The 12913-nt window shown below is 41.1% G+C and overlaps 1 protein-coding gene across 1 annotated transcript; it reads left to right on the forward strand.

The window, feature by feature from the left end:
* Nucleotides 1-515: 515 nt before the first annotated feature.
* On the forward strand, nt 516-12579 carry slc7a8b (solute carrier family 7 member 8b). Its single transcript, XM_083991028.1, has 12 exons — nt 516-618; nt 1160-1425; nt 4826-5030; nt 5750-5901; nt 7474-7599; nt 8474-8627; nt 9097-9220; nt 9533-9636; nt 10089-10185; nt 10325-10474; nt 11649-11826; nt 12120-12579. Exons 2-12 carry the CDS (start codon nt 1227-1229, stop codon nt 12230-12232), a joined length of 1602 nt encoding a protein of 533 aa, XP_083847154.1. The 5' UTR covers nt 516-618; nt 1160-1226; the 3' UTR covers nt 12233-12579.
* The last annotated feature ends 334 nt before the right edge of the window (nt 12580-12913 follow it).

Genomic DNA, 12913 nt, shown 5'->3' on the forward strand with positions numbered 1-12913 from the left:
GAACAAAACTGAAGATAAGCCATCTTATTTAATGATGTGGGCAGTTTGCCACTTACACTTATTTTGGTAGTGTATACTTGACCTAGCCTAGAAATCTAGACTCACCCTAGCGGCAGCAAATATATTTGCTCCGTATACATTTTAATGATATAGTCTGGCTTGTCAGGCTATACTTGACCTACATTTGAGATAGCCTATCTGAAATGCAGTGTTTTGGACAGTAGAGTAGCCTACTCAATTTAATTTGGTTATAAAATGATTGATCTAAAATTTTCAGTTTAGACTTTTTTTTCTTTTCTTTTCTTTTCTTTTCTTTTCTTTTCTTTTCTTTTCTTTAAAAAAAAAAAAAAACTAAACAAAAGCGAGCCAAGTCGATTTGAATGGTGTATAATTTTTCAATGGAGGAGACGGGGCGGGGCATACGACGTGTTGATAATTTGGGCTGCGCTGATTGGTTAGAAATAACCAGCGTTTCTATTTATCGAGGCTGGTCAGCTGGAGGTCTTTGTTACCCCGCTCATCGCGGTCTCCAGACAAGAATAATGACCAACATGAAACCCGTCACTTAACAGCAGCTTTCTTCCAGGGGGTTTTCAGGTCACCGCAGCTGCTGGGGAGGTGGGTCAGCACTCTTATCAATTACTTTCTCAAGTTTTATCCAGTGAAACAAAGAGCAGCGGTCTCTGCTGATGGTTAATTGCAAATTCCAGCCACTTCGTCGGTAACTACAGAGAACTCGGGTTCGGTCGCGCGCCAGGCTCGTTAAAAGAGTATATTTGAACTTAAATTCGAAATGTATCTGTTTTATTTTAACGTTTTTTTTAACGTCTCGTTGTGTTAAACACACGAGAGGTTGCACAGTCTGTTTGTGGCCACTACTATCAATCCTCCAGGTGGAGTGGCCGCCGGGCTGCTCGTCGTGTAGCACTCTGAATTATTAATGCTGGGATGTGGGCTCTAATTTTAGCTCGACTGTAGCCAACTGAAATATGGAAACCACTGCTATCAGCGTTTTTCAACTCCATCGGCTCAAGGGAAGGGAAGGTAGTGGATGAATCACTCAGCCAGTGTATCCGGGAAATAGACAATGCAATGCTGCTTTTAACTTTCTTTCTTTCTTTTTGTAAACGCTGTCTTTAATTTTTAATCCATGCATCAGCTTTAGTAGGGAGACGCCGCCCCCGTCACCTGGACCACAATAGAAGGAGGGAGACACACCGGACACAATGAGTGAGGGTCCGAAGAAGCGGACCAGCAGCAGCAGCAGCAGCAGCAGCGGGGGAGGAGGAGGGGGAGGGGGGCAGCAGCCGGGGCAGCCGGAGCCCCCGGCCGCTGAGTCCGGTGAGGGGAAAGATGCAGGAGAAGGCTCCGGGGTAGCTCTGAAAAAACAGATCGGCCTGGTCAGCGCCTGTGGCATTATAGTGGGTAAGTCCATCCACACGGGCTTTGTTACCTCCTCATCAGGTGTGCTGCTACTATCACATCTTACCTTCAGACTTTGACTTTATTTTTATTTTAGGCTATTTTTTTTTTTAGAAAATCTACAGTATTTTTTGATAAAAGGACAATCTGATGATTAATATTTACCTAATGTCTTAACAGCTGCATGCCATCACTTCCTTTAAATCCCTACTACCAATAACAAACCAAAGTCATGGTTTTACTTCATATTGCGTCCTCAAAAATAAAAAAAAGTCTTTGGTTGAGTTGGAATTCCCTGCAGCTATTTGACAGCTTGACCCCAGTCATCCAGGTTATCTTTGTTAACTGTAAGCTCATGTTTAAAGTCCTTATTTAAATTTGACTTTTACAGTCGTGTAAACAAAACACAGAATTCAAGCTTCAGTGATTTTAAATAAAAAAGGCATTTGCTTCGCACCCTAGGTGCTTTAACATCATCTACCCAAATCTGTCCCTTCTAAATCTAATTTAATTTCCCTGGGTCTCTCTGTTTGATTACTGGGCATGCTCACTGCTCTCCCAGCATCATGCATCCTCCATGTGCTTTCTTACTGCTGCTTTCAGGGAACTGTTCTTCTGTCATGAAAACTCCGCAGTCCCTGCCCACCTCCTACACATACAGAGGAAAAAAAAAACATGAGTCAATAAAAAGCAATCCCATTAATGGGTGTTCCCCAACTGCAATTTCCATCACCATCAGAAATGCTGGAGTTTGGTTGCTGCACCACTGACAAGAAATGTCTGTTCGTAGGTTGTCTGCCTTGGCCCAAGTATAATGTATGGGTTATTAGGGATGTCCAACTATGCAGTAGACAAAATCTGGGCCTGTGTGGTGCCACTGTGTGCTTAAAACTGTAAAACATGTAGTCATCTCAAACACTGCCCATATCGGTTACAATCTAAAGAACAAAGCTGAAGTTTAGATGTATTATGGATCAACGAAATCAGTGATACAGGGAAAAAAATACAAAGTAACATACATGAAAAGTGAACACAAAAGATGGCTGTTATAATGAATCAGTCTCTTTGAAGTATATCTGTTGACCGAAGCCCCCGTCTGTAGCTTTGCTGAATCCAACTCTAAAGTCCAGTCTTTACATGACGTGGGCTGTAATTTCATTCAAACTGCCTCTAATGTCAAAACGACTAAGTACTGTTAAATCATTATTCATCGTTTGAAGTCTCTCAGTGAATTGGAGACGACAGTTTTACCAGCCATGTAAAGCTTTACAGAACTTGTTTTCAACAAAGACATTATTGTATCTGTCTCCAGACTTGGATATGTTATTTCCTGCTGGTCTCAAGAGTCACAGGATATGAACTCATTCTTCCATTTCCTTGGGCATTAAAAGAAAAACATCATCTCTGTTAAGGCAACGGCAAATATGACATAAAAAGTCTTAGCAGCACCAGCGTTGCTAATTTTTTTTGGCCAGCAGTGAGATGTATTTGACCAGTCTAAGCCTCGTCAGTTTCTGATTTCTGGTTTTGCAACAGACTCTGAGGCTATAAATCTCATTTAGGACCCACAAAGACTGAATGTTATATGCCCAATTTTGGACATTTACAGAAGAATCCATTGGGGATCAATTAGTGAAAACACTCAGTTGGCCAAAGCTAAACTGAGCTCATTTGGCATGAGCTCCAAAGGAAACAGGTGATCATGTGACAGGAAATTGTAGATGTTCATTAAGTCTGCATTCTTCTTCAGTGATTCTCCAACTGCTCATCATTAATCAACAACATACCTGTACTATGTATACTTGTATCTCTTTGTACGGAAGAGGGGTGGTTTAATTCATTTTATTCACTTTTTTTTTAATGTACATTTAAAGTGGCTACAAACAACTCTTCAGTATTATCAGCACTTGCCACTTCTAGTGTTTCCATGTTGTATTAATGGTGGCATCATTGTTGCAAAGGCTGGATTGAATATAACAGAATGTAGTTTAGTTCAGTTTCACCACTGCTCATTTTAGAAAGGGCATCAGAAAAAGCAAAAATCTTCGCACATCTATTTCCTTGGCAGGTGCGTCGGAGGATGACAATTAAGTCCAAATCAAACAAAGAAGAGTTCCTGTACACATGGCCAACTTGCAGAATTTATTGCGACGTTTCGGTACTAGACCTTTTTCAAGCAAATGTTTGTGCCAACACAGGAAGCCATCTTAAATAGGAGTGGCACCAATCACTTTCCCAGACGTCTGAGTGTGAGGAATTCAAATATTTAATATCAACAATATAAAAATACAAACAATAGAAACAGCATCAATATACAAAGGTAAAGTGCAATGAATACAGACAATAAATACTAAGCTGTCGTGACTGGATACATTAGGTCCTAATGGGAGGTAATGGCTAATGATCTCAGTCAGAAACAATAAATACGACGGATACAATGGGAAAATAGAAGACAGAGGGACTTGCAATAAAAAGTGTGCAAGTAGGATACAGTAAAAATCTGAAACGGTCTGAAAGAAAAAAAGAAAGGGCATCAGAAAACGCGTTCTTAGTTCAGATGGTCAAATAGACATATATAATCACTGTCATAAATCATAGGTTCACAGATGTTTCTGGCTGTCAGTACCAGCGTTGGCAGCATGGCTCCTGCTATCAGCCATGGCTGCTCTCCAAAGCGAGCAGGAGCTGTAAGAATCCCAAATTGAACCAGAAACCCAATCTCAGTGCTACGGTACAGACAGAGTCAAAGGCAGTGGGACAAATCCTGCTGAGCTGATGCCTCAGTGGGCCAGTGAGTCATAAAAAAAAAAACATTGTTTTTACTGGCCCTGTCACTCTCTATATCAGCCTTCCTCTTGTCCGAGCCGATATGTTCAGGGCTTAGTGTGACCATGGCTCTCCTCACCAAGGGAATGCCCTGCCAAGGTTCTCTCTTGTTTCACCTTGTTTGCCATGTTTGTCATCACCTTCTTCGCCTCCTCTGATAATTGGGCTCTTTTTCTTTGGCTGGGTAGAACATCCACAGCTTATCTGGTTGTTCCGTTGTCTGCCCTTTCCTTTACCACCTGAGGAAAGCTACCATTAGCAGGCAGGGAAATAACAGCTAAGTTTTTGTTTTTGTAATCACAGACAACCTTTCCTTTGTGCTGTGAATCAAGATTTAATTTTTGAGCGATATTTTGTGCCCAGCAGCAGACAGAATTGCAACATGAAAGCCAGGCTTACAGGGAACCAACCAACCCATACAGAGATGGTGTCAATATTCCTTAGAAATCACATTGTGAAATCCACATTGAAGAAGCAAACCACTTGTTGTCTATTGTTGCTTTGAATGCTAACGTTTGCCTACAGTCTCCAGTGTTCTTAATCTGTTTCTGTCTGTGTCTCTCTTTCACTCACTCAGGCAACATCATTGGATCGGGGATTTTTGTGAGTCCTAAGGGGGTCCTGGAGAATGCCAGCTCAGTGGGTGTGGCCCTCATTGTGTGGGTCACCACTGGAGTAATCACAGCTATTGGTGCTCTCTGCTACGCAGAATTAGGCGTGACCATCCCCAAGTCAGGGGGAGACTACTCCTATGTCAAAGACATCTTTGGAGGACTGGCTGGGTGAGAAGAAATGCTCTTCATGATAAACACCTGAAGGATTTACAACATTCTCATATGGTTGTTTGGTCTCAGCTCTTCTAGCAAAACCACTACACAGAGTTAAAAAGCAAAACATGGACTGTGCCGGTGCCATGGAGTTAATGTATTATCCCCAGAATTCTTTGAAAGATACCTGAACCATATTGTACTCAGAGGGACAAATATTTGCAGTTATTAAAAATTTGTTTTCCATTATGATGTATACACTATTATATAATAATAATATGTATGGCTCAAAAACACAGGACAATGGTACACACAGAAAGATTAGATAAAATTAAAACTAAAAATATTTCCTGAACCTGATTAGCATGAAATAAATAAAAAATGACATGGCACATTGTAGCAAGCCTTTTGTAATTAATAGGAATTTTACAGTTCACCATGTTAATAAAGCCTCATGTAATCTAGTTAGCATTTTCGGCATCCCTGAATGTCATTGACCCAGTTCTCTCATCTTCAACAACAATGCTCCAGTGCATTATTATAATGTACTTTTGTTAATATGCTTAATTCCCTTTGTTTTCCACTGCATTTTTCTGTAACAAGGGCGGGTGTTCTCACACAGTATGTTGTGCTCGTTTGTGTGCATCTATGCAGTTCTGTGCCTTTGTTGGTGTGTGACAGGAATCTTTTGCTGCGTCTCATTAACCCCCGGCTCCCTGCGCTGTCTCTCTCAGGTTTCTGCGTCTGTGGATTGCAGTGTTGGTTATCTACCCCACTAACCAGGCTGTGATTGCTCTCACTTTCTCCAACTACGTCCTGCAGCCTCTCTTCCCCTCCTGCCTCCCCCCAGAGACTGGGCTTCGACTGCTGGCTGCCGTCTGTCTGTGTAAGTGATTAAATAAAACAGAACATTGAATCACAATCGGTTGAGGTTAGTGCATCATTAACAGATCATGAAGGAACATGATGCAGCCCACTTTGATGGGGAATTGGGGATAGTCATTTTAAGGCTTTGTTTCTTTAAAAAAATAGCACTTTTTTATTTCTTACAATCTAGAGCACAGTCCCTCTGAGAAACACTTGTAGGTGGAGGATTATATTGTTGGTGAAGCTTTGCAGAAACTGCTTGGCTTGACAGTGAATGCTTCATAATGTCTTTGTGTCTGTGGAGGTGTTTTGTCAGGTCTTAATTTGATAACTCTGAGATAATTAGTCTTGGGCTGGGCGACAAGTGAGATCCAAACTGCAGGCGTGGGATTTGAAATGAATGTATCAGACAATGAGGGTCGAACAAAAAGGCTGTTGAGTTGTATTCTAGGAGGCCAAAGCTGTCTATAGGAGCTGTAGTCATTATATATGGGCCATATGTGTTCACATCTCTTTTGCAGTGTGAACACACCGAGGGACCGCCTACTGATGTCCTATGTCAAATTAGTCGTAACAAAGCTTTATTATGACCTGAAAATATTTCACTAGTTGAAATTAATCTTTTTTTTGTCACTGTAAGAGCTGTGCTCTCTCACTCACTGAGCACACCAGGTCTGAACAGGGGCTTGGCCTTATTCCTGGATACTCTGACTTGACCGTAAATCTTTATAAATGTCATGTCTTTGCTGTGTAGGGGGGAAACTGACGAGAAATGCTGGTACATGCTGTGTATTATCACTCCCTGTAGTTGAAACATCGTAACTTAAAAAAATATATACTTTATTGCAGGATTGCACAAGTCGTTAGTTCATGTTCCAGTACACATCTTTTTAGTCATTGGAGCATTCCTACAAAATGTATGCAATTTATAGTGAAAAACAAAGAAGAAAAAAAAAAAAGTTCATGGTAAAGGAAAAAAGAGAAAAAAAAAGCATAAAATAGAACCAAAAAAAAAAATACGTACACAAAATTATTCTCTTCGGAGATCTAGTAAACATTTCTTCAGGGCTGGACTCTTCAGTTTTATTTATTTATATAATCAATCCACTTATTCCATCTTTTCAGACATTCTGGTTCTTGATTTCTGATTCTATATGTAATTTTTTCCATTTCCAAAATATTATTTACAGTTAATTTTCAGTTAGTAAAAGAAGGTCAAATGGGTTTTTGCCAATTTCTTGTTATTTGCTTCAGAGCTGCTATTCTGAGTATTTTGTATAAGTATCTTTTTCTGTTGTAAGTTCAGTTGGTGTTATTCCTAAAACAATGCATTGTGGTTCCAATGTTTTTTTTTTTCCAGAATGGTTTTAGTGATGGGCAGAAATAGAAAATGTGTGAGTGGTTTGCATGGTGCTCGGCACAATTTCTCCAGCAGTCTGGGGTGATGATGGGTGTTGTGAATTTAGACTGTATTTCTGGAGTAATGAAAAAGCGTGTGTATACCTTCCATGAGAATTCCCTCCAATATCCAATCGTCGTCTTCTATCTGTGAACATCGTAACTTAAAGCGATATTGTCTTGCTTTGCACAGTGCTGCTGACGTGGGTGAACTGTCACAGCGTGCGCTGGGCTACGTGTGTCCAAGATGTCTTCACCACTGGCAAGCTTCTGGCCCTGGGCCTCATCATAATCATGGGCTTCGTCCAAATCTGCAAAGGTAATTTTTTCTCTTTTCTGTTTGACGTTTTCAACTTCTGTTAATTTTGTTTGATCTAATGTTCCCCAATCTTTTTGCCTTGTTGTTGAGTAGTGTCAACAAAAGCTACATACAGTATAATAACTGAATTTGCAAAACTGGTCAGCTGAGGAGTGACACCCCCCCCCCCCCCCCCCTCTGAATGAATTTCAGTTATTTTTAAAGTCTGAATAGTTGAAGTTATCCAGAGGTTCAGTTTTTTATAATTGATCTCACCCCACATTCACATTCTTTTTCCTGACTCCCATTCAGAAATCATTGTCTTGGTGATAAAATGGGGAAAAACAGTTTTTGAGGTGGGCACACAGTTACCATGACAGTGTTAGTGTATATAGTCCCCTATGCCTCTCACAGGATCCGTGATCCCAGCGTGAGAGATTAAAGTCCCTCATCGCTCTTCATCCCACTCATAATCCAGATCCACTCACACATGCCCACACACACTTCTAGGCCCAACAGTGAACTCCTACATGTGAATTATTTGCCTCATATCCCAAAGATAGAAGTTTGAGATGCAGGCTAATTAATATATAACTTTTCTTGATCAGAATTTTGCCTTATGCAGATCTAGTATTGATTAATATTTTAAGAATATTTAGTGGGCCAAGACATCAGACCTAATCATAAAGATATTTATTTGTATAAGTGTCTAACAGATGCTATACATTAAAAAAAAAAGGATGGAGAGGAACATGTAGTACCTTATGGACACCTCAATTCAAGATCATGTTGTGTTGGGCGCCCTCTGCTGCTCAGATTGTGTTACTGAAAAGCAGGCCACCTAAAAGTTATTTGCATTACATTGAATATCTAATATCTATTCTTTGGTTGACAGGTCACTATTACTGGTTGGAGCCAGTACATGCCTTTGAGACCTTCCGTGACTACGATGTTGGTCTCATAGCTCTGTCCTTCCTGCAAGGATCTTTTGCGTACGGAGGCTGGAACTTCCTCAATTATGTAACAGAGGAGTTGGTAGACCCATATAGGTAATACGCACTTTTTGAAACCATTCTTGCAGTATTTGCGTTCAAGTATTAACACAGAGCATTATATATGAAAAATATCAGAGAATTCTAAATCTTGGAAGACAAGAAGAATTCTGCACTACCCTGTGCAATACACTATTAGAAAGTGAGTATCCATATCACAAAAGAGTGTGGTTTAATTGCACCAGTTCCTCGTGTCACTTTGAGGACATGAGGAACCTTTCTGAAAGAGTGGGCAGTGTAACCTTGTATTGTCTATGTCTTGTTTTCAATATTGAACAACTCTTTATATAAATTCAGACATAATTAGACCAATATAAATGACTGTTTTCGCAATGTTGCTGGGCTTCCTGTTGTTTACACTATCCCTGCTAGTTAATTCCCCCTTCCCCCAGGTTATGTGGTCTGTGAGTTTCATCTCAGTGAATTTTCTCCTGTCTTAGTCTGAGATCTTGTCTTTTGTCCCCAGGAACCTACCGCGGGCCATCGCCATCTCCATCCCAGTGGTCACCTTCGTTTACGTGTTTGCCAACGTGGCCTACGTCACGGCCATGAGCCCCCAGGAACTGCTGGCCTCGAATGCTGTAGCAGTGGTGAGGAAACCTGATCCACAGCCTCTCTGATCTGACTGAGTGTGTGTTTATGCACGCAGAGGATGCACGTTTTTAGAAACTTGTTATCACCTTGAAATGATTTAGTTCTGTTGCCTAGCAGCGATTTAGAGCGGCAGTGCTGACCTGAAGCATGCTCATCGTTGTACCATAATGCTTGTAACGCTCAGTGCAACATGCTTTAGCATCTAGCTTTGAAATACCTTGATTAGTGGTGGATATTAAATGTGTTTTAACTGTGTACTCGTTTATCCTCCTCCTTTTCTCTCTTTCTACTCCTAATATTTCTCCCAGACATTTGGAGAGAAATTGCTAGGAGTAATGTCATGGATCATGCCCATCTCTGTGGCGCTCTCCACCTTCGGGGGAGTCAATGGCTCCCTCTTCACATCGTCGCGGTCAGTTTGTCCTCCCCTGCCCTTCCCCTCCTGTCCAACCTGTCTTCTCATTGCAGCTTGTGTGCTTGCTTGCTTTTTTTTTTAGTCTCATTTCCATCCAGATATTTAGATGTACACAGATAAATGGTGTAAGCAGGGTGAAAATGCACAGCTATACGGAATATAGTGGTCAAACTCATATCTGGGACCACAAACTGGATTTCAGTGAAATTACAGTACCTGATTGGAAAATAGTTGAAAATAGTGAGCCTTTGAGTGAAAGTGAGAAATCTCTCATCATGTCACTCCTGGTTTGGTGCATTTTCAGCCTGCAGTTCCACCTCTGCTGTTCCTTTATGCACCGTGTTTCTATAATCTCCTGAGCTGTTCCTTCAGCTGCTGAGTGTTCACGGTGAGCGAGCACCATCTGGCTCCGCTCTCAGGACTTAACCGTCCTTGGTTCTGTCTCACAGACTGTTTTTCGCCGGGGCAAGGGAAGGCCATCTCCCACGTCTGCTGGCCATGATTCATGTCACACGCTGCACTCCTATTCCGGCCTTACTGTTCACCGTGAGTCCTGCCCTAATCAACGAAAAAAACTCAACGTTCACTTCTTTGTCCTCTTTGTTCTTTGCCCTTTCCTCCCATGTGCAAAAAATAACTTTTGTCCCCCCCACCCACCCTCCTCCCTCTCTCTTACCACATCCAGTTGATCTCCACTCTGCTGATGTTGTGCACCAGTGACATTTACACCCTCATAAACTATGTGGGTTTCATCAACTACCTCTTCTATGGCGTCACTGTCGCCGGGCAGATTGTGCTGCGCATCAAAGAGCCTGACATGTATCGACCCATCAAGGTAAAGACACGGAGGGAGTGATTTGGGTTTGAGTTTTGAGAGCTGTTCTGCAAAAGTATCATGCAGTGGACATCATGATGCTGTAGTGACAATACACTATACACTCACTGAGCACTTCATTGGGAACACTAGTACACCTATTCATCCATGCAGTATCCAATCAGCCAGTCATGTGGCAGCACTGTGGAGCATAAAACCATGCAGATACAGGTCAGAAGGTTCAGTTAATGGTCACATCAAACATAATAAAGCAAAGATAATTGGGAGTGTTTCTGAACCTGCTGATAAGCTGAGAGTTTAACCCAATTGAGTATTACTCAAAATGGAACAACAACAAAAAAAAAAATAGCAGCTTTTATGAACAGAAACGCCTCATTGATGAGGAATGTCAGAGGAGGATGGCCAAACCGTTTGGAGCCGAGAGAAATGCTACAGTTACTCAGATAACCACTCTTGATAACTGTACAACACGGGCTGGAGACCACAACAACTTCCACTCAGTCATCATCAAGAACAGGGCTCTGAGGCTGCTGCACAAACTCACCAAAACTTGAACGATGTCTGAATCCCTGGACCAACTTGCCTTATGTCAACAGTCCAGGCTGCTGATGGGGGGGGCCTTTATCAATTAACCATTGTTTGAATAGCGCAGTCTAAATATTGATGCTGGCCATGTACATCTTTATGGCAGTTTGAGGCCCTTCTCAGTAATGGTGTTGGTGTTCCTTAAAGTGTGCATTGAATGTTCTTGATATTCTGCTGTCTTTACAAGGTTTTAAAGATGACTTGATTTGGATAAAACCTGATCTGGTAGAATCTTAATGACTTTTTCCAGTTATTTTTCACATCCACCTTTGAAATTGTGACCAGTTACTCTTCATTTATAGGTCCTGGATGACACCCAGACGGCACAGATTAGAGGGAATTTCTAATATCCAGTGTTTAACAGTACATCTCAGAGTAAATAGGAAATAGGAGTCTGATGTCTATACACGAGTGGTGGAAAAAATCATTTATGTGAATTTTATGTTTCAGGCTTGGAACAAAATTGAATGTTAAGATGACCTGTTTACAACTGCGTACTGTCATTGTTTATTTTTCCACTGAAATGCGTTTCAAGATGACATGCATGTTAAGTGTCTGAGGTTTGAGAACGCTGTCCTTCATCCTGCAGGTGAGCCTTATATGGCCGGTGATCTACCTGCTGTTCTGGGCCTTCCTGCTGGTCTTCTCCCTCTACTCTGAGCCTGTGGTGTGTGGGATTGGACTGGCCATCATGATGACTGGTGTTCCTGCATATTTCCTGGGAGTGTACTGGGAAAACAAGCCACAATGTTTTGATATCACCATTGGTAAGGCAACATCACGATGGCTTGTCTGTTTTTATTGAATTTCTAGACCTTGTTTTGTTCAGTATTAGCAGCTACAATAATGTTTGATCTCTGTGGTGAATTGCTGTGTGGAGAGCTTATATTCAACCCCTTTTCATTTGTAATTGGACATTTAATTCAGGACATTTAATTCAGCTCAATCAGGCTGAAAGCCACATACTCCGTTTGTACTCTGTCAGTAGTTGTATCAAGTGTACATTCTCTTCTAATATGAAATGATTTCCCCTGCCTCTTCTATCCCCAACTGTATCCAGGTAAAATCACTCATCTGTGCCAAAAGCTCTGTTCAGTGGTCTACCCAAACATGGGGGAAAACCCAGAGGCCAGCAGTCCACAAAAGAAAGAGGAAGGAAGCGGGGAAAATTGACAAGCCCCTCAAATGGCTTTTGAACACATGTACAGACAAGTCCCCAGTTGTGGTTTGTGAGTGAAGAAAGACGCATGGAGTCCCAAAAGATGACCGTACTTATTCACCTAATGAAAATCTTTGTCTAATGTTGTCTTCAGCACTGGACTGTCTTACTGTTTTTCACTGGCCTTAATTCTGAAAACACTTGTTTCAGCGTCTGTGTGGTTGAGATGAAATATCACTGACACTAAACAGGTGGTGAATCACTGCCATGTTTTGTTTTCTCCTCAGTATTTATGTATTTTCCTTTGTTTGTTTGTCTTGAACTATGTTTGTGTGGAAAATATTTTGTCTAATTTCATAATCAAAGCTGTATATAAACTACATATTGAATGTATTGTTTATATTCACCTCATCACAGCAACACTAAAAATGTCATTTCAGATGCTCTAATAATTTTTATTCTCTCTGTCATATTTAAATCTCTAGTCCTGATCATCACCACGGAAAGTTGATAACTTGTTTACTATCGCACATTTAGTCATCAAAGTCCTGGAGGTTTTCTGAAATATAAAAAAAATCCATTAAGACAAGTTGCCCCACAAAACTGCCATGTTCATGACCCTTGACATTAATAGAAAACTCATGATAAAAATAAACGCTCCTGAGAAGTCTCTCAGCAAAACATGTTTAACATAT

The sequence above is a fragment of the Trachurus trachurus genome, assembly GCF_905171665.1.
Source record: "Trachurus trachurus genome assembly, chromosome: 17".
Classification (NCBI taxonomy): Eukaryota; Metazoa; Chordata; class Actinopteri; order Carangiformes; family Carangidae; genus Trachurus; species Trachurus trachurus.

Bases quoted from the DNA above. Each gene is read 5' to 3' on its own strand.
- slc7a8b (XM_083991028.1), top strand. From the start codon at position 1,227: ATGAGTGAGGGTCCGAAGAAGCGGACCAGCAGCAGCAGCAGCAGCAGC. The intron at 5,031-5,749 runs GTGAGAAGAAAT...TGTCTCTCTCAG, and splicing joins ATCTTTGGAGGACTGGCTGG to GTTTCTGCGTCTGTGGATTG. The intron at 9,637-10,088 runs GTCAGTTTGTCC...TCTGTCTCACAG, and splicing joins TCCCTCTTCACATCGTCGCG to ACTGTTTTTCGCCGGGGCAA.